The 18563-nt window shown below is 48.6% G+C and overlaps 1 protein-coding gene across 7 annotated transcripts in view; it reads right to left on the bottom strand.

Annotated features, from left to right (window-relative positions):
- The window catches only part of LOC147614478 (uncharacterized), a 249117-nt gene that overhangs the window by 200774 nt on the left and 29780 nt on the right, over positions 1-18563 (bottom strand). For all 7 annotated transcript variants that reach the window (XM_086781017.1, XM_086781018.1, XM_086781023.1 and 4 more), the window contains one exon: positions 12581-12815. In XM_086781017.1, coding sequence (XP_086637143.1) covers positions 12581-12815 — 235 coding nt within the window. The remainder of the gene's footprint in view (positions 1-12580; positions 12816-18563) is intronic.

The raw sequence follows: 18563 nt of genomic DNA, 5'->3' as shown, positions 1-18563 counted from the left end.
CTAGGCAGGCTGATTGACGAGCTGAGTTAGGGATATACTAACGGGCGGGCACCCAAGTATGGACGGGCGGGCACCCAAGTGTGGACGCCCAATGACCGGCCAAGAGCCTATAAAAGGGTGGCTAAGGTTAGTTATTGTATTATAGAGAGTCTCGCGAGTTTGTGAGAGCTCTATGGTCTTGGAGCCTGGATCTAGTGCAGACGTGCACCTGCTTTATGCAGCCAAGGCCGGCAGCAATCTCGAGGCCCGCGAGGGCAGCTTCGTGGCGGTATGGGACGTCACGAGGAGGAGATTGGTCGGTACGTCAACCTAGTTAGCTCAGCTCGTGGCTCGGTGGGGACAACCAAGACTGTGGGCTTGCCCACGGCTGTCATGGTTGGGAGGTGAGTCAGGCCTACACCCCCTTGCTTATTTGTTGTTCGTTTGTTTGCAGGATTCGAGTTTCGAACCAAGATCGATCACGAGGGGATCCGTGGGGATTTGACAATACGCCACTCTATCCGCAGATATCCTACACTATTCGACCATGGGGGAGGTTCTTCTGATGGGGGACTTCAATGCACGCACACAGAATCGACAGTGTGAATCATTCGACTTCACAGATCCCCTCATCCTACAGGCACTAGATGATGTAGGTGCAGGGATCACGAGGATGTCAGAGGACAGTGGGCCAGGCAGTACAGGTTATGGGCAACACCTTCTGGACCTAGGAGCTAGACACCATCTCATTATTTATAATGAGATGTCACAATGGCCAGAATCGGGAAGACTCAAATGTTTCCCATCATCAGGAGGCAGCAGCAGCACTGTGGACTACATATTGGGCTCGCGGGAGAGCACAGACCTGATAGACTCTTTCACTATCCCTACATGCCCCATTGGTGCGGACCATACTTATTTGGCTTTTTCTCTTAGGAGCTCTCTTGATCTGCCACCCCCGACCACTCAGGCATCTCGTACCATCTTCCACTTTACCCAGGAGCTTGCAGACGTTTATGATTCAAAAGTACATGATGGCCTCTTTGGTATGGACCCTACAGCACCCATCGATGTACTGACGGCCCAGCTTTCACACATACTGCACACAGCAGCTAGCCACAGCTTTCCACACCATCTCCAAAGAGGGAAGCCACCTAGATCCGAGGACATGCCCCAGAATAGATGGTATGATAATGAGTGCAGATAGCTTCATCGACATCTCCGAGTCCAAATAGCGAAAGGGGAAATAACACAGCAGTAGGCCAATAAACAGATGCGGTCTCTTACACGCCGTATGCGACGCACATATGAGGAGGCTCAATACTGGGACATCTACCACATGCTCATGAGCAAAGATGCAGCCACTGCTTGGCGACGACTCAGAGAGCCACGCCCCCCCACCCCGATTACTGATCCTCAATGCTGGCAGAGTTATGCAGAAGGGCTTTATGATGTTCCGCACCAGCCACTCATTCCTCGCCCCACCGAGACTCCACCGGACAGGGCTACAAAGGCATCTACAGGCCCTGGATACTTTCTGTGCGGAGCAAGGACTCACAGTGAACCTTGGGAAAACCAAGGTTATGGTCTTTCATACATCAGCAGCAGTCAGATGCCAGACTATCCTTACACTAGCCCGGGGACAGGTAGAGGTGGTGGGCTCACATGTATACCTTGGGGTCACATTTACCAGCTCATCAGCAGGGAGATTCTCTATGGCACAGGCAGCCAAAGACAGAGAGACACAAGGGTACGCAGCACTAGCAATTTTGGAACGCCAGTGTCACCAGGCACACTTCCAGGAGCCTTGACTAAGGGGTGGCTGTTTGATACACTAGTTACTCCAGCATTGATGTATGCAGCAGCAGTATGGGCACCAGGTTCGGCTACATCCTCATAGACACAGATAGAGCGCCCTCAGATTTTGATGCTCTCACGGATGATCCACAACAAACCTTCAGTACCACATGATATCCTTCAAGCGGAGTTTGCTGCACGGTGCACCACCTATGTTAGTAGAGGCCATGTTCCAGAGTCCAGACTATATCTTTTATACACAGGATGCGGGAGCTCCCACTAAATCGGGTATCTCGGGCTGCTTTTGAGGCATCCAGACAGCTTGCTGAGGAGGGACATACCTGGTCATGGTACTCCCACGTGGTACAGTGGATATCATCACACAGGATTGATATTGACAGATTACCACCCTTACACTATGACCTAGCTGCACCACACAGATGCCTCTCTCAGACAGAGAGGAAGAGAGACATGAGACATGACATTTGGCAGGGCCACATACAGGAGACTTGGCTATCTCCCAGTCAGCCACTCCCGAGGAAGATGCTCTACTACAGAGACCACTTCTTGAGCACCTCCACAGACGGCTTCATCCAGCGACCACGATACTTGGAGGTCCACTTATCACATGGAGCCAAAGTAGCCATTGGGCGACTAAGGGTCTCATCACACTAGCTAGAGATCGAGACTGGGAGAGCAGCACGCATCCCTCGAGCAGAGCGCATTTACAGATTATGCCAGACGGGGGTAGAGACAGAGGAGCATTTTGTTTGCCAGTGTAGTGCTTTGCAGGAGATCAGGGCATGCTATCCTAAGGTTTTTAGAGGGACCACATCACTTAGACAGATCTGGCCCATCTCGACATCGGCGGAGACTACAACAGAGGATCAGGACCATACTAGCACGGCATGGGAGACGTCAAGTCAGAGTACTCACCATGGAGGACATTGAGGATATCCGCCATCGACCGATGAGAGACATCTTTGGATAGTGATGTGTATGATGCTTACCTTTGTTGCTGGAGTTTTCCTCCCAGATGTTATCCATTAGGAGCTCCTAGTACCGTACTTTTCCTCATAGTTGTTTCAGTTTCAGTTAGTTGTTTAGTTGTTTTTAGCTTTTCTTACACAGACATTGTATCAGATCCACCAATTGTTGTAACCTTTTTGGTCTCATAGGTCATTTTGGCCTTCTGAAGACGTTAATATATCATTTCATTTCATTTCATTTCTCGGTGAATTACGAGGGTCGCATCGTCGTTGTGTCCGAGGGTAGCATCGTCGTCGTAGAACAGGTCGAAGTCAACGTCGACGTTGTTGGCGGTGATGCACCAGGCGAGCCCTCCCGTGAGCTTGTCGAAAGGGGAGAGCGAGGAGATGCGCGTGCGGAAATAACCCCCAGCCACTAGCAGATTGACGATCCTCTGCAGCAACTGGCTGATCCTCTCCTTGGGCACACAGTCGGCTGCAGCACACGTGGGTGGTTTTTCTCTAAAAAAGCTAGTCGGTTGGGAACACAGGACAAAAACGATCCTCTCTCTCTTTGGCGACAGGTCTGGACTGCACGTGGTAAAACTTTTTGGTGTGAGAAGGTTGACGGGCTTGACTTGTGCGCCTACTCTATGCGCACCCACCTACACGCCTCTCTGTTGTACTCTGTGCGAAGCCAGTTTTGAGTTTTGCACTGTTTTTCCACCCACCCTTGCTCAGACCCCCAAGGCAGCAACTAGTAGGGGAAAACATGTCTCAACCCCTCGAGGGGGAACAGGATGGTGAGACAACCTTTCACACCCCCACGAAGGCACCAAATGCCTACCGCAGAAGACTGGGGGAAGGAATCATGTCCCCTAGCTCACAAAGGATTATGAAGATGGCCCGACGAGATGAGGCCCATTATGAGGAGCTACAGCTTCACATAAGGACAGAGATGGACACCATGCGACAAGAGCTTGAAAAGGAATGGACCGAGCAGATGGATGCCCAAAGGAAAGTGACATACGAAACGCTGAAGGAAGAGATATATGTCCAATTGAAGGGAGAAATGCAAGTCCAAGTACGGGTTGAGATGGAATTAGCCCAAGCCTTGATGCACACGGAAATGAAAAAAGAGATGCAGAAATGGAAGGATGACATGCTCCAAGAGATTGGCACAACAGTTGCATCGTACGAAGGCACTTTGAAGACATGTATGGCTGACCGGGAAAAAGACATCACAGAAATGCAAAACACTTTGGAATCATGTAAGGCAAAAGTGGCTGCAGGTGAGAAGGAAATGCATTCATGGGCTGAAATTGCCAGTGCCACAAAGAAACAAATTGAGGAAGTCAACCCATGGATTGAAGTAGTAAAAGAACAGAAGGATACACCAGTCAATAAAGTAGAGGTGATGAATGCTACATTGGAAGAGGAAGCCAAGAGACAGGCACGTGCCTTACATGTACGTATAGTTGGGTGGGAAGATAAGGGAAATCCCCAAGAGGATGCAAAAGCTCTTGCAACAAAAATTGGAGCCACGGATGTACCCATTACCGGAGCATGGCGAGTAGGCAGAGATGAAACCAGGGCAAAGATATTGATCATCAGATTTGGTGACTTGGAGAAAAAGAAGGCCTTCCTCTCCAAAAGGATGGCCCTTAAGGCGGAAAAGATTTATTTGGATGAGGACCATACACCCGCACAGACAGCACACCGGAAGGAACACATGCCGCGTGTGCTTGAGGCAAGGAAAGAGGGGAAATGGGCGGTATACAGAGATGGCTGAGTCATCATTATGGAGAGGAGGTCCGCTTGACGGTGCGCGGCCTATGAGACCTTGCTATTCACGGTGCGGAATCGCAACGGAGCCCTTAGAACAGATGCAGGATACTTTGAGGATACTTTCAGACACAGTGATATTGCTATGTATACAGAGACCCATCAGTGCACAAACAAGAGACTCCTTGACGTCCGGGGTTATACATGGGAATCAGTTTTCCACCCTCAGCCACGCACAGTGGGAGGTACCAGAGGATCTGGAGAGGTAGCAATACTTTACAGGGAGGAGCTTCGTGACAAAATACATGTGATACATAGAGATGCAAATGCGAGGTACATGTGGGTCCGAATATGCAAAGAGGGGCTCCACGAGCTATATGTGGCAGTATGCTACTTTCCCCCAGTCCACTCCAGGTTTGCACCATCAGGGGAGTCACCCTATATACCACTATATGATGATATCATGAGGTTTGCCAGCATGGGAGACATATTACTATTGGGAGACTTTAATGCACGTACAGGCACAGAGCAAACAGTTGTATGATACTCAAGAGGCTATGTACCAGGAGATCACGGCAGAGGATGTAGGGTTGCAGAGATCAGCACAGGATGAGGGGGAGATTACACATTATGGCAGGCATTTTCTCACACTCGGGAGTGCACATGGGTTGGTCATATACAATGGCTTATCGAGATGGCAAGGATCAGATGCTCTCGCACACTGGAACTCTAAAGGGGGAGCGAGCACAGTGGACTACTTGATGGGATCTCCTTCATTGATACCTGATGTGCGGGGTTTCACGATTTCCAGTAGGCCCATTGGCATAGCAGCCGATCGTGCATGCCTGAGTTCCACACTAGTAGGTAGATCCCCAAGAGATTGGCCAGCCACTCATCTACCTAGGTACCCGAGATATCAGTTTACATGTGAGACAGTTGGGGTTTATCGAGATGCAGTATCTGATGGCTTGTTCGCTTTAGACCCGCATAGCCCTCTGGACGAGATCACGAGAGGATTGGTAGGTGTACTACATGCATCCGCCTCATATGCGTTTCGCTGCACTATGATCCCTTCCACCCACCCCCGCAGCACTGCCCCACAGAACAGTTGGTATGATGATGAGTGTCATGAGACATGAGCACAGCTACAGCGTGAGATTGCCATTGGGTCTCACACACATAGACAGGCCAGGATGATCTTTCAGCGCCTTGTGCGGAGGAAGAAACGAGCCTATCTGGCTAAGCTAGAGGAGGAGATCTACCAACTCTTCCTAGGGAAGGACATCAAGAGGGCATGGAAGATGTTTCAGGAGAGACAGCCTGGTACTCCGATTACTACACATGAGGCATGGCATACTTATGCTAGAGAGCTATATGATGCACCAGGACAGCCCACCACCCCCCCTCCACTGGGAGATAGACCGGCTAGCATCACCTTTTTTACTATGCGGATGGTGCTAGATGCGATAGACACGTTAAAGAATGGAAAGGCACAGGATCATGATGGGCTAGCTGGAGAGCACTTCTCATATGCACGAGACACTTTGGCTCCGCTCATCGTACATGTGTTTAATCGTGCTATTTGAGAGGGTTTCCCGACAAGCTGGACAGAGCATATCATTGTACCACTCTTTAAGAGTGGGGACCCCATGGTACCGATGGGCTCCATATTGGAGTCGGAGCTGAGCCAATGGGCAGAGGCATGGTCATCGAGCACATGGACAGGCTGGCTTCAGGAGCGGATTTACTACCTTGAATCACACACTGACACTTCGGGCACTTATTGAAGAGGGCAAGGCACAGAAGAGAAGGATATATTGCTGCTTTGTGGACTTCCGCAAAGCCTTCGATACCGTACCACGTGCCAGGCTTATGCACAGATTGCATGACATTGAGGTACCCAAGGATATGCACTGGGGGATAAGGAGTCTGTGACAGGCAGAGTCTGCGGACTATCTGATAGGGTGACCAGCACGATAGGGGTGAAGCAGGGATGCCCGCTATCGCCCACCCTCTTTGGACTGTACATTGATGCGGTCTCTGATTATGTAGATAGATTGGGAGGCCCAGGGGCATGCCTGGCAGGGGTGTTGATACCCATCTTGTTATATGCTGATGATATTGTTCTAATCTCTGACACTCTGGAGGGATTACAGAGACACCTGGATGCATTACAGGCTTTCTGTGCGGATAGAGATCTGACAATGAACCTTGGGAAAACCAAGGTTATGGTGTTTAACACCACATAGGCATGGGTGACGAGATCAGAGCCTCGGTTCACTTTCCGAGGGGAGCCGGTAGAGTACGTCAGGTCATATGTCTACTTGGGAGTTACTTTCACAGGACCGCATTTCTCCCTGAAGGAGGTAGCAGCAGCTAGCTTAGCTCGAGGGCATGCAGCCTTGGGGGCACTTGAGAGGCAATGTGCACACATACAATTTCAGGAGCCACACACCAAATTGTGGCTATTTGATACGCTTGTCACACTGACCCTCCTGTACGGAGCTCCAATTTGGGGGCCAGTATACATCACAGATCTCAGAGAGGGACAGATGAGGGATGGAGGCAAATGGAGAGACCGCATGATTATGATGATTGCCCGCATGATTCAGAGCAAATCATCAGTACCACATCAGATTGTTCGGGCTGAGTTGGGTGCCCCACCAGTAGTAACCGAGGCCCTATTCCAAGCACTTATCTTTTTACAGCGGCTATGGGAGCTCCCTCAGCAGAGGTACTCCCAATTGGCATTGACCTCATCCATATAGTTGGCAGAGGATGGAGATACTCATTGCTGGTACACTCAAATGAGATCATGGTTTGACCTACATGGTTTGCAGATAGAGTCACTACCACCCTTTCAGTACAGTCTGGATTGTCCATTTTTGAATCTCACCCGCTCAGAGCAAAACCGCGTGATCAGGATGGATATCATCAGAGTGGACACAGAGAGGACATGGACTAGCCCCCTTGAGCCCTTGGGCACGAAAATGGCTCATTACAAGAGCCATTTTCTACACCTCTCACCGGATGATTTTATCACCCGCCCGGCATACATGGATGTACACCTATCACATCGGATACGTTGTGCCATTGGACAGATCCGGACCTCATCACAACAGCTGCGGATTGAGACAGGGCGATATGTGCATCAAATCTTGGATGACTGCATTTGTTAGCTATGCTACTAGGAGGTGGAGACAGAGGAACACTACATTTGCCGATGTACAGTCTATCTATTATGAGATCCGAGGGAGATATCACTACCTCTTCCAAGAGGGTTTTGGGCCGTTACGCAAGGTCGTGGAGTTTGAGGATCAGAGATGCCTGGGATTGTTTCTACTTGAGCTAAGGAGACACAGAGAGACCCTCTTGGCAAACAGGAGGCCGAGCCATGATGTACCTAGACAGAGGACCCTGACAGATTTCTTCGGCACCAGCACCAGCACTAGCAACCCAACCCACACACCTCCTGATACCTCCTCCATTGGGCCATCAGGGCACCGACCACGCTCCCAGGGAGTCACCACTGATATAGCAGTTATCTTATGTCGTGCTCGTCGGCCACGCCCACCAGGATCCCGACCACGGCATCCTCACCCTCGCCACATCAGAGCCATTATTGCTCGGCATTGGAGGCGCCTACCTCGCTTCTACGACCTCTCCGTTCTAGACAGCGGCACAGCCCCATAGCGGAGATACTTGAGCTAAGGAGAGGGCAACACTTCAACTGATCAGCATACATGGATCTACCTGATATACATTTTCAGTATTTTCCAATATTTTCTACTCAGTATCATCTCGGAGTCTTACAGTTCTGTTCTTATAACTATAGGACAATTAGTTTATTGTACTTTTTAGTCTCATTTAGTTGTTCTCTTTGATGAGACACCAGCTTCAGATGTACTCTCAGTTTTGGTCTCATAGGCCACTATGGCGTATTAGAGACATTAATATATTATTTCATTTCATTTCTCTCTTACCGCACTTTCTTTAGGGAGCCCTACTCATTGCGCCAGATCATGGAGTCGCAGACCAGCGCCGGTTCGGGCAGTTCCTAATAGAGATACAACGACACAGAGAGACACTACTACAGACACAGACGACACAGGGAGGTAGGTAGCAGTCCCAGATTACAGATTTCTTTCAGAGAGCTACGCCACCACCCCCCCCCCCACAACCACAACAGGGAGTCACACTTCAACGCGCAGAGGATCTCCGAGCTCGACGGAGACAGAAAGAAAGAAAGAAAGAAAGAAAGATTTTATTAATGTCTTCCAAAAGAACTCGGCCTATGAGACAAATCAGTGTACCTGTGTGGGGTATCCTCTGTCATCCCAACAAAATGAAAAAGTACTGAGCTAAAAAGCTGAATCTGGGTGTGCAATAAGTACAATGAGTGGGGGAGGGGATGGAGCTCTACTACTAGGAGAATGCAAAGCTATATGCATGGAGTATACAATCATGATATGCAACCTAGCTAGCGCCATCCTGTACCATATTGGGGGTATAAAATGGTATATATAAATGAAGGGGGTGTCCACAGCTCCCTAAAGAACATGCCTGGGTCTGCTCTGAAGAAGCGAGCCAGCCGCTCCGCACCCTCTCTGTGAAACTGGACTCTAATCTCTGTCATCTCTCTCTACTATAGGCGTGGTGTCCGAAAGCCAGGTGTCCTCTATCTCCTACGGGCTCTGAGTGTCTCTGCTCTCTGGAGAGTAACTCCCTGCTGTGTAGGGGCTGGGAGTGGGGTGGATCTCTGAAAAAATGTAGTAATCTGTATTTGTCGTCCCCCCTCTGGAGCTGTCTGAGCCTGTAATGATGTCTCTCTGTGACGTTGTATGTCTAGAATGAATCTCCCCAGTATGCGCTAGTCTGCTGCCTCAAAGAGTTGGCGTAGGGAATGTGGCTCTCTATATAAAATGGGATATCTCTCTCTGATGGCTGTATATGCTCTGCATCTGCATACATAATGCTTCTCACTCTCCACCTCCTCTCTGCATACCCTCTCCTCTTGGGGGATCCGTGCTACTCTGCCAACCTCGATCTCCAATCGATTTTATGAGACTCTAAGCTGACCAATAGCTACTCGGGAGCCGTGTGGTAAAAAGCCCTCCATGTATCTAGGCCTCTCTATAAATCCATCACAAGTGATACTCATGAAGTGATCTCTGTAGTACAGCATCTTCGGTGAAAGAGGCTGTGTAGGCGATATCCATGTCTCTCATGTATAGAGCTGCCATAGGTCCTGTCTCAATACTCTATTCCTCTCACTATGAGAGAGACGGATATGTTGTGCATTCCTGTCATACTGGAATGGTGGTAGATGATCCATGTCTAAGCTGTAGGCGATATCCATGTCTCTCGTGTATAGAGCTGCCATAGGTCCTGTCTCAATACTCTATTCCTCTCACTATGAGAGACGGATATGTGGTGCATCCTTGTCATACTGGAAGGGTGGTAGATGATCCATGTCTAGGCCATGCTGTGAGAACCAATGTGTGACCTGTGCATACCATGATCCTCTGTCTCCTGCCTCAGCCAGCTGTCTAGATGCCTCAAAAGCTCTGTATGACAATCTGTCCTGTGGCATCTCTCTGAATCTGTCTAGCACGCATATAGTCTGGAATATGGCCTCTACCATCATAGGAGGCGCAGCAAACTCTGCGGGGTCCTCTTCCCTGTAGCCTAGCTTCATGCATAGAAGCTGTCCATCTTTCTCGGGAGTGGAGTTGGGTGTCTCGGCTATACATGTGACTCGAATGTTGAGGTGGTGGGCATGCCTCATCTTCTCCTCCTCAATGGTGGTGTGAATGATTTGATGTTCTTCCCTTTGGGTCTCCTCCCTCACTTCTTTACGGATGTTCTTCTTCACCACCTCAATCCATCCTGACTGCTTGGCTTCGAGTTTTCCCTCCATGTCCTTTGTGATCTCCTTGGAGATCTCTTCTTTGATGGCCGTGAGAGTGTTGTCATTGATCTCCCCTTCTTCCTTCTCGGTGTTCTTGACGGCTACCAGTTCCACTTTCAATGCACTCACCTCCTCCTTGAGTGCTTTATTCTCTTGTTCAAGGTCCATGACGCGTGCTTCGAGGGCCACGATGTGCCGGTGTAGTTTGTTCTCCACCTCAATGAGGTTGGAATCGGATGTCTTCTTGTTCTCCTTGATTAGTGCCTTCATTGCCGTCTCGAGGGCCTCGAGTTTCTCTTGGAGACTTGGGGCCATTCCTCGAGATTACTCTGCAGCCCTTCCCACAAGCAGGGAGGAGAGAGAGAGAGAGAGAGAGTTATGTTGCTGCCTTGGGGGCCTGAGGAAGGGTGGGTGGGAAAAGGGAGGCATGGGGGCGGTACCGGACAGGCAAACGGGCCAGCATGGCGCCAGCAGGGCGGAGGGGCTAGTGGGCGGCAGTAGCGAACAGAGAGACGGAAAGAGAGAGATGGCGAGGTGTGCTAGGCACAACAGGCGATGAGACGGAACAGAGAGAGTGGCGGGAGGGGGCTACGAGGAGAGAGAGAGAGAGATGGAGGGAGGCTGAAAATGCAGGGGCGGGGGAGGGATGGCAAGGCTCTGAAAATGCAGAGGGGGAGAGAGAGAGATATGGCGGGACTGAAAACGCAGAGGGAGGAAGAGAGCGTGGGCTGAAGCACAGGCAGTGGACAGTTTAGGCAACAACGCAGGCAGCAACAACACGATGCAAGAGAGCAGCGCGGGTAGCAGCAACACGATGGGAGCAGTGCGGGCACAACAGGCGATGAGACGGAATAGAGAGAGAGAGTGGCGGGAGGGGGCTACGAGGAGAGAGAAAGAGATGGCGGGAGGCTGAAAATGCAGGGGCGGGGGAGGGATGGTGGGGCTCTGAAAATGCAGAGGGGGAGAGAGAGAGAGAGAGAGAGAGAGAGAGAGAGAGAGAGAGAGATGGAGGGACTGAAAACGCAGAGAGATGACGGGACTGAAAACGCAGAGGGCGGAAGGCGGGAAGCTGAAGGCAGATGGCAGAAAGCACGGAAGCGGGAGGCGAGGAGGCAGGAGGCGAAAGGGCGGAAGGTGGGAGGCACGAGGCAGATGGCGAAGACAGTAGGATTGGAGGCAGGTGAGCAGGAGGGAGGCGAAGCGAGGGCTGCGAGAGAGAGAGAGAGCACCAGGCTACCAGACCCCCAGACTTCATGAGAGAGATCACTCAGATCCGGTCTCACCACCAGCTTTATGTCCAGGAGAGGCTCACACATTTTCGATCAGATCTAGGGAGGGGGAGGATCCTACAGGAGGTCTTTGCCCCTCCCCCACTGATGTACACCATCCTACATCCCCAGTATGGTACTGGATGGAGCTAGCTAGATTTGCATAGCATGATTGTATACCCGATGCATACAGTACTGCACAATGAGCCCCAAGTGATAGAGCTTCATCCATCCCTTGTCAGTCTCCCATCGATCCTTAGCTTTTCAGTTTTTAGCTTTTCAGCTTTGTACCCTGTACTTTTTTCTATTATCTGGATACCCAAAGGACATTGACAGTTGTATATTGTTTTGTCTCATAGGCCGACTTCGGCCTCTAGTAGACGTTAATAAAGCTTTCTTTCTTTCTTTCTCTCTCTCTTTTTGTAATGGATGGCTGATTAGATTACAAAAATGTGATACGAAGATGAAAACATTTCGCATGACCCAATTATGCCAAAGACCCAACCTTCGAATCTCTCTCTCTCTCTCTCACACACACATAGAGATAACTGTACACATGCATGTGTCTATGCGCTCTTAAACCAGGAGATGGCAAGCATGTAAACTTTGTGAGAAACAAAATCTATCCTTTTGTTTCTAGAAGGTAATCAACATGTTTTATACTAAAGCTTTCAGATGATTTTTGTCCTTTAGAGACAACGGATGTCAATGTATGTGCTTCAGGTCAATAGGGTGAGCTTGAATGTGTGAGACTAAGCAACTATCCAATCCAACTCCACATGACACTAAATAAAATACAAGTTTTCTAGCAAACAGCTGACAAAACATAAACCATGTTATTGGCAAAAGTAAGAAGGCCCAAATAAGCTCACTTTTTTAATGTAACATCACCAATGGCTCTAGAAATTGCAAGTTGACCGTTCACCCTCGCCACCCCGTCCCATGTTGATACAAAACCACCTGCAGCTTCAATTCGTTTCCTCTCATCCAATCTGTCTGGACGATGGTCAATGGTGAGCTCCTTGACTGAGAGTGAGTTTTGAGCGCCTTTTGCATCAACTGCAACCTTAACAGTTTCTTGGCATTTACTATGATCTCTTGCAACATCTGCATAAATCAATAATAGTTTTTTATGAATGAAAGAACTGACATATGAAACAACACCATTACTATGAAACTTTGCAAAACAATACAATTTTTCCCCGCAATCATATTGTTCTAGAGAATTTTACATATAAGAACCACCAAGCTTGGCCAGAGGATGGAGATTGCAGGCAGACCTAACTAGTGTCGGATTTGTCGTCGACAGGGTCACATTCCTAGAGATTGTCCCAGATCGAGGGGCCATGCTAGGAGGCGGCGTGGTCCTGCTCATCAGAGGCCTTCTGCAGATGCTGAGACTCCAGCTGCTCCTTTGCCACAGCAGACCACACAGCGTTGGGTTGTGGTTAGGGATGGCAGGCACCCTCGGACCCCCGTACCTGCCCCTTCACCCACACCCCCTGTGGAGCACCCTAACCCCTATGCAGCTCTTGCCTCACAGGATGTTGATCCTTTTTTGGAGGATGAGGCCTTGCAGGCACATGATCTGGATCCCTCACAAGAGGATGCTGCATTACAGTTACAGGATGATTGCACCCTTGAGGATGATGTTGCACATTCGCATTGTCATGGTACCTCTCCAGTTCTGAGGACTAGCCCTGGCTTTTCCCCGGAGTGGGAGAGAGGGGTAAGGTTTACATCGTCAAATTTTCCCTCCCTTACCTATGCGAGACATACTTCCGCCTCTAAAGGGGGTCCTTCGTCGACCACGAGATCCGGTCGTTCCTACTCTGAGTCTTTATGAGGATTGTCTCTTGAAACATTCAGGGTCTTGGGGGTTTTTTTCCGCGTCGACGGAAACAAATTGTAAAAACCCAGTTTCATTGTGCAGTCACAAGTGGACCTATGGATATATTGCTCTTGCAAGAGCATAAACTGGATGCTAGTCACTGTGGGAGATCAGGCAGGCTTCTCTCGGGACACACCTTTTGGTCACCGACTGTTGGTACCAAGGGTGGTGTTTGTATCTCTCTTTCAGCTTTGATCTTGCCTTGCATCATTGGACATGGTGTCATTTTGCCTGCGAGAGCGCAGTGGATCCTTCTTATGCAGGGTACTACACACATTGGTATTCTCAACCTCTATGCTCCTAACCATAGAGGTGAGAGGATTGCCTTTTGGAAATCTCTCACTACATTAATGCCTCTTGCCGACCATTGGATTATTGGTGGGGATTTTAACATGGTTGAGATGCCAACGGATAAAAGAGGTGGACATGAGGGCATGGTGCATCCTCTTGAAAGAGCGTCTTGGGAGAGGTTTATACTCTACATTCATGGTAGAGATTGTTGGCATGAGGATGACATTTTGAGGAGTCCATCCACTCTTCTTTATTCATGGTCTAGCAAGAGAAGAGATGTAGGATGTATCTATGCACGGTTAGATAGATTTTATGTGGATGACTGGGTGCTTGACAGAGGTGGACATACTTTGATTGCTACACGCACCTCCAAATCGGATCATTGCCCAGTAGTTTTATGTATTAGAGATCCGAATTGCCATGGATCAGCACCCCATGTACGCATCCCTCATCATTTGTTTTCAGATGCAGAACTATCACATCGTATGCTTGATATTTGGAGATCTCATGACTTCTTACAGGCCTCTCAAAGCCTCTGGCCTCTGCTCTCTGTGATATTAGTGACTTTTATCACACATGTGCCTTGTCTAAGAGGCAAGAGGCCTTGGACTTAGAAAGGGCTATTAGACGTAGATTGGCTGCCTTGCAGAAAGAGCACGAGAAACATCCTCATGCTCAATGGGTTGCAGATTCTTTATGTACTGTTAGAGCAGAACTTCATCACTCTCTTGAGCAGCACGGTGAGTACCGATTCCATGCCCAGGAATCCTTTTGGACACAGATGGGTGGCAAATGTAACAAACATTTCTTTGCTCCTCACGGCCCATCTCATGCCAGAGATAGTGTCAGGCAGTTGCACGATTCACATGGCACTCTTCACTCAGATCCTCTTATGGTTAGACAAATTGCCACCGATTTCTACTGCCAGCTTCTTAGTGCTGAGCCGCATTCTGATCTAAGACATAGGGCACAGAGGAAGGTTTGGAATGCATTGCCACATTTGATCACCAAGGAGATGTGTGCCACTCTGGATGCCCCTTTTTCTATGCAGGAGTTTAGTCATGCTCTTTATGCCTTACCTCATGGTAAGTGTCCAGGGGAGGATGGCCTCTCTCCTGTTTTTTTCACTACTTTTTGGGATGAGATTGGGGCTGAGATAACATCGGCTTTGCAAGAGATGTGGGACACAGGTTCTATGCCTTCTTCTCTCACTGAGGGGCTTATTTATCTTATTCCTAAGAGCGGGGATAAGACATTGATTGGCCAGTGGAGACCTATCACCTTACTTGGGACTGCCTATAAGATTCTTGCTAAGGCAGTGAGCGTCAGGTTGCAAGGATGTTATTCATGATACCCAGAATGGATTCTTACACGGCAGGAGCATCTTTGATAACATTTTCTCGTTTTGGGAGGCCGTCGAATGGGCTAAAGCGAGCAATCAGCCCTTAGCCATTCTGCTCTTGGATTTTGAGAAGGCCTATGATAGAGTGGATTGGGACTTCCTTGAGGGTACTCTTAGTCATATGGGCTTCTCTCAGAGATGGATCAAGGGAGTTTCATGCATGTATCGTGATGCCCACAGTAGAGTTCTTGCTTGCGGTGATAGAGGAGAGCGGTTTCAGATTTCTCGCTCAGTACGACAGGGCTGCCCATTAGCCCATTTATTATATATCATAGTTGCAGAGGCCATGAGCATCTTCCTCCGCTCCACTGCTGGTATTTCAAGATTGAGGTTGCCTCTTCGTAGTCATGAGGAGTTGGTTGACTCTGAGGTAGCTGATGACACAGCCCTGTTTTTGGAGGCTTCACATATATGCTTATGTTCCTTCCGGGTAGCACTAGAGGAGTTCTCTTTGGCAACAGGGGCACTCATTAATTGGCACAAATCTGCTAGTTTTTGGGTTAGTGATTCACCGAGAGTTGATTGGGGTGCAGAGCTTGGTTTTACTTGCATCGGCAGAGGATGCACTGCTAGATATTTGGGATGCCAAGTTGGGATTGATATTTCTCCTGCACAGTAGTTTGCTCCGGTACTTATGAGTATCCGGAAGAAGCTCCTCCATTGGAGCTCCAGGAGATTAGATTTAGCCTCCAGAGCTTTGGTGGCTAATCAAGTTTTGCTTGCCTCAGCTTGGTTTATTGCCTCTTGTTGGTGCTTCTCTCGTGCGTGCATTGGCCAATTGCGGAGATTGATCCGCAATTTTCTCTGGTCGGGCTTGGATGGCACCTCAGACACACGTGCCAAGGTAGCTTGGCTCACAGTTATTCAGCCCAAAAGAGAGGGAGACTTGAATATTATCGATCCAGATGTTCAGTGCAGGGCGTTGCTTTGCAAACTTGTGGTGAGAGGTTTCCTACCAGGCACTGAGCCTTGGAAGGATTTTTTCTTGTCTCAGATTTCCAGATGTACACCCAAGGTCGGGAGAGACTGGATGCCCAACACACGTTTTTTGTTCACAAACGCTGATATTAGGGCACCATCTTCCCCTCTTATTGCAGCCATTGTCAGAGCATGGAGAAGCATGAGATATTTTTTGCGACAAAGGCTTCCTAGGTCTTTGGACGAGGCTGACCGACAACCTATTATGTGGAACGAGTTCATTAGGGATGAGGCTGGTCGGCCACTTGGTGCATCTCGTTATATGCAATGGTCAGGATGGGAGAGATGCGCACACACAGTTCTTGCTTGGAAGACCTTTAAGAGTCTTCTGGAGGATCGGAGAGTTACATCCACTCAGCATCTTAGGGGCTCTCGCATTCGTATTGATCAGATTGATGCAGCTATTCCGCATGAGTGGCTTTCTGGGACCTTTCACGGAGACTATCATCCGAGTTGACTGGGAGTTTTTTCGAGGATAGGCATACCTCTGCAGGTCATTGCTCTGCCAGGCCAGGAGGATACAAATTTCCTCATTTATTCTATCATGCTTGGTGGGAGATTGAGGAGAGGTAGTATGGAGGAGATTATACCAAATACTAGGCTTAGTCCAGTGAGGATTGTTGGTCGCTCGGGGAAGCACTGGTTCATTGACCCTTCTCCTCAGATAGTGACTCATGGCTCTTGGTGTTTGTGGCTATATGGTGGCAATCCTATCAGATATCTTCAGTGGGATCCAGGAGAGTGGGAGTGGATTGATGCCTTCGATCCTTTGAAAAGTCTTCCTTTTTTCAGTTTCACTGTTCGGAATGCCAGGCTTCTCCTCACTCGACAAATGCATAGGATCCCTACTCTCAGGCCTCATTGGGAGAGCTATGATATTTCTCCAGTGATACAGCGCAAATATTGGCATAGACTTTGGCACTCATACAAAAGGAGCCACATCTCTCATTTCTTTTGGTTATTCTTACATAATGGTCTCCCCACCAATCAGTGGACATCAGTTTTCGGTGTAGCACCTTCCTGTCCTAGATGTGCGGCAGATTCTGAGTCCGTACAACATTGTCTATGGAGATGCAGCATTGCATAGTAGATTTGGGGTCCTGTAGCCCAACTTATGGGCAGATTGAGTGGCCAAGCCATGCATGTGACTTGGGGGACAGTTGCTTGGCTCTCCCAGTCCGGTCCGCAACTTTTTTATGAGGGCAGTGGTACAAATTCTGTTTTTTTCATTCGTAGAGGTATTGCCCAACATGGTTTATTGCAGGATGTTCCTCACTCTGATTATACACCCCCTAGACAGAGGATTGACACCAGTTGGGAGATTATTGCCAGTATTACAGAATGGCAGATCTGGAGAGCTAGATGCACGGAGGCGGGCTCGCATTCAGGGGCCCTCTCGTTCTGCGCAAGCAAAGCGTGTGATATTTATGCGGGAATGGAACCATGGCATCTTCTTTTCCTCTAGTACCACAGGTCTTACATGGCATCATGATGCTCCTCAGTGGTTGAAATCACCTTACATATTGGGGTGATTCTATTCTCTTCCGGCTTATAGCTGTGATTGTTGTATGTTTTTCTCATACTTAATAGAAGTCTCTTTCTGAAAAAAAAAATCTATGAGACATCAGCACATTGACATCAAGGCATCATAACATTTCACAGAAAAAGTCACGCACATATAAGAAGCATGGCTTATGAGAGATTCTCCTCCTCCTTAAACTCTACTCCACTTGAAAATAGATCTTCAAGAGGTCTTTCTGTTTTATATTGTTGAGCAAGATCAAGCTTCAAATTTCTTGTCTTGACTAACCATGAGTCAATCATGTATTTCTATGATAGACCTAAGTTGAGGGGAAAGAAGGCGCAGTGAGCAAAGTTAATGCAAGATTTTTGATATGGAAATTTGGTATCGGAAGGGTAGCTTAAACAAGGTTGCACATGCATTGGGTTGGATTGGGGAGGTGAATCTTTTTAGTTTCACCAAGAATCAGGCTGACCTTTATGATTCCCTAAGAGGGCTATGTGAGACCGATGGATATTTTAGTCGGTTTTGCTTGTTGTTCATATATAATTCTTGTTACCTTTTAATGTAGGTTGAGTATCAATTAATATTTGTTAGGTTCATCAAAAAGCTCATAAGATATATGCATATGCATAAGCTTACTCCATTATTACAAACCAGAGCTCAAGCTGTCAAGGTGGCTGGAGGTCAATGTCTTATTCGGAACGGGTGGTTGTTCTGAAATGATGAGAGTTTGCATGCCGAATAGTGCTGAGATTAGGAGGAGAATCC

The sequence above is a fragment of the Cibotium barometz genome, chromosome 42, assembly GCF_041138505.1.
Source record: "Cibotium barometz isolate CiBa-2024 chromosome 42, ASM4113850v1, whole genome shotgun sequence".
Classification (NCBI taxonomy): Eukaryota; Viridiplantae; Streptophyta; class Polypodiopsida; order Cyatheales; family Cibotiaceae; genus Cibotium; species Cibotium barometz.
The sequence above is the reverse complement of the archived record's forward strand: the minus strand, read 5'-3'. Positions and strand labels throughout refer to the sequence as shown.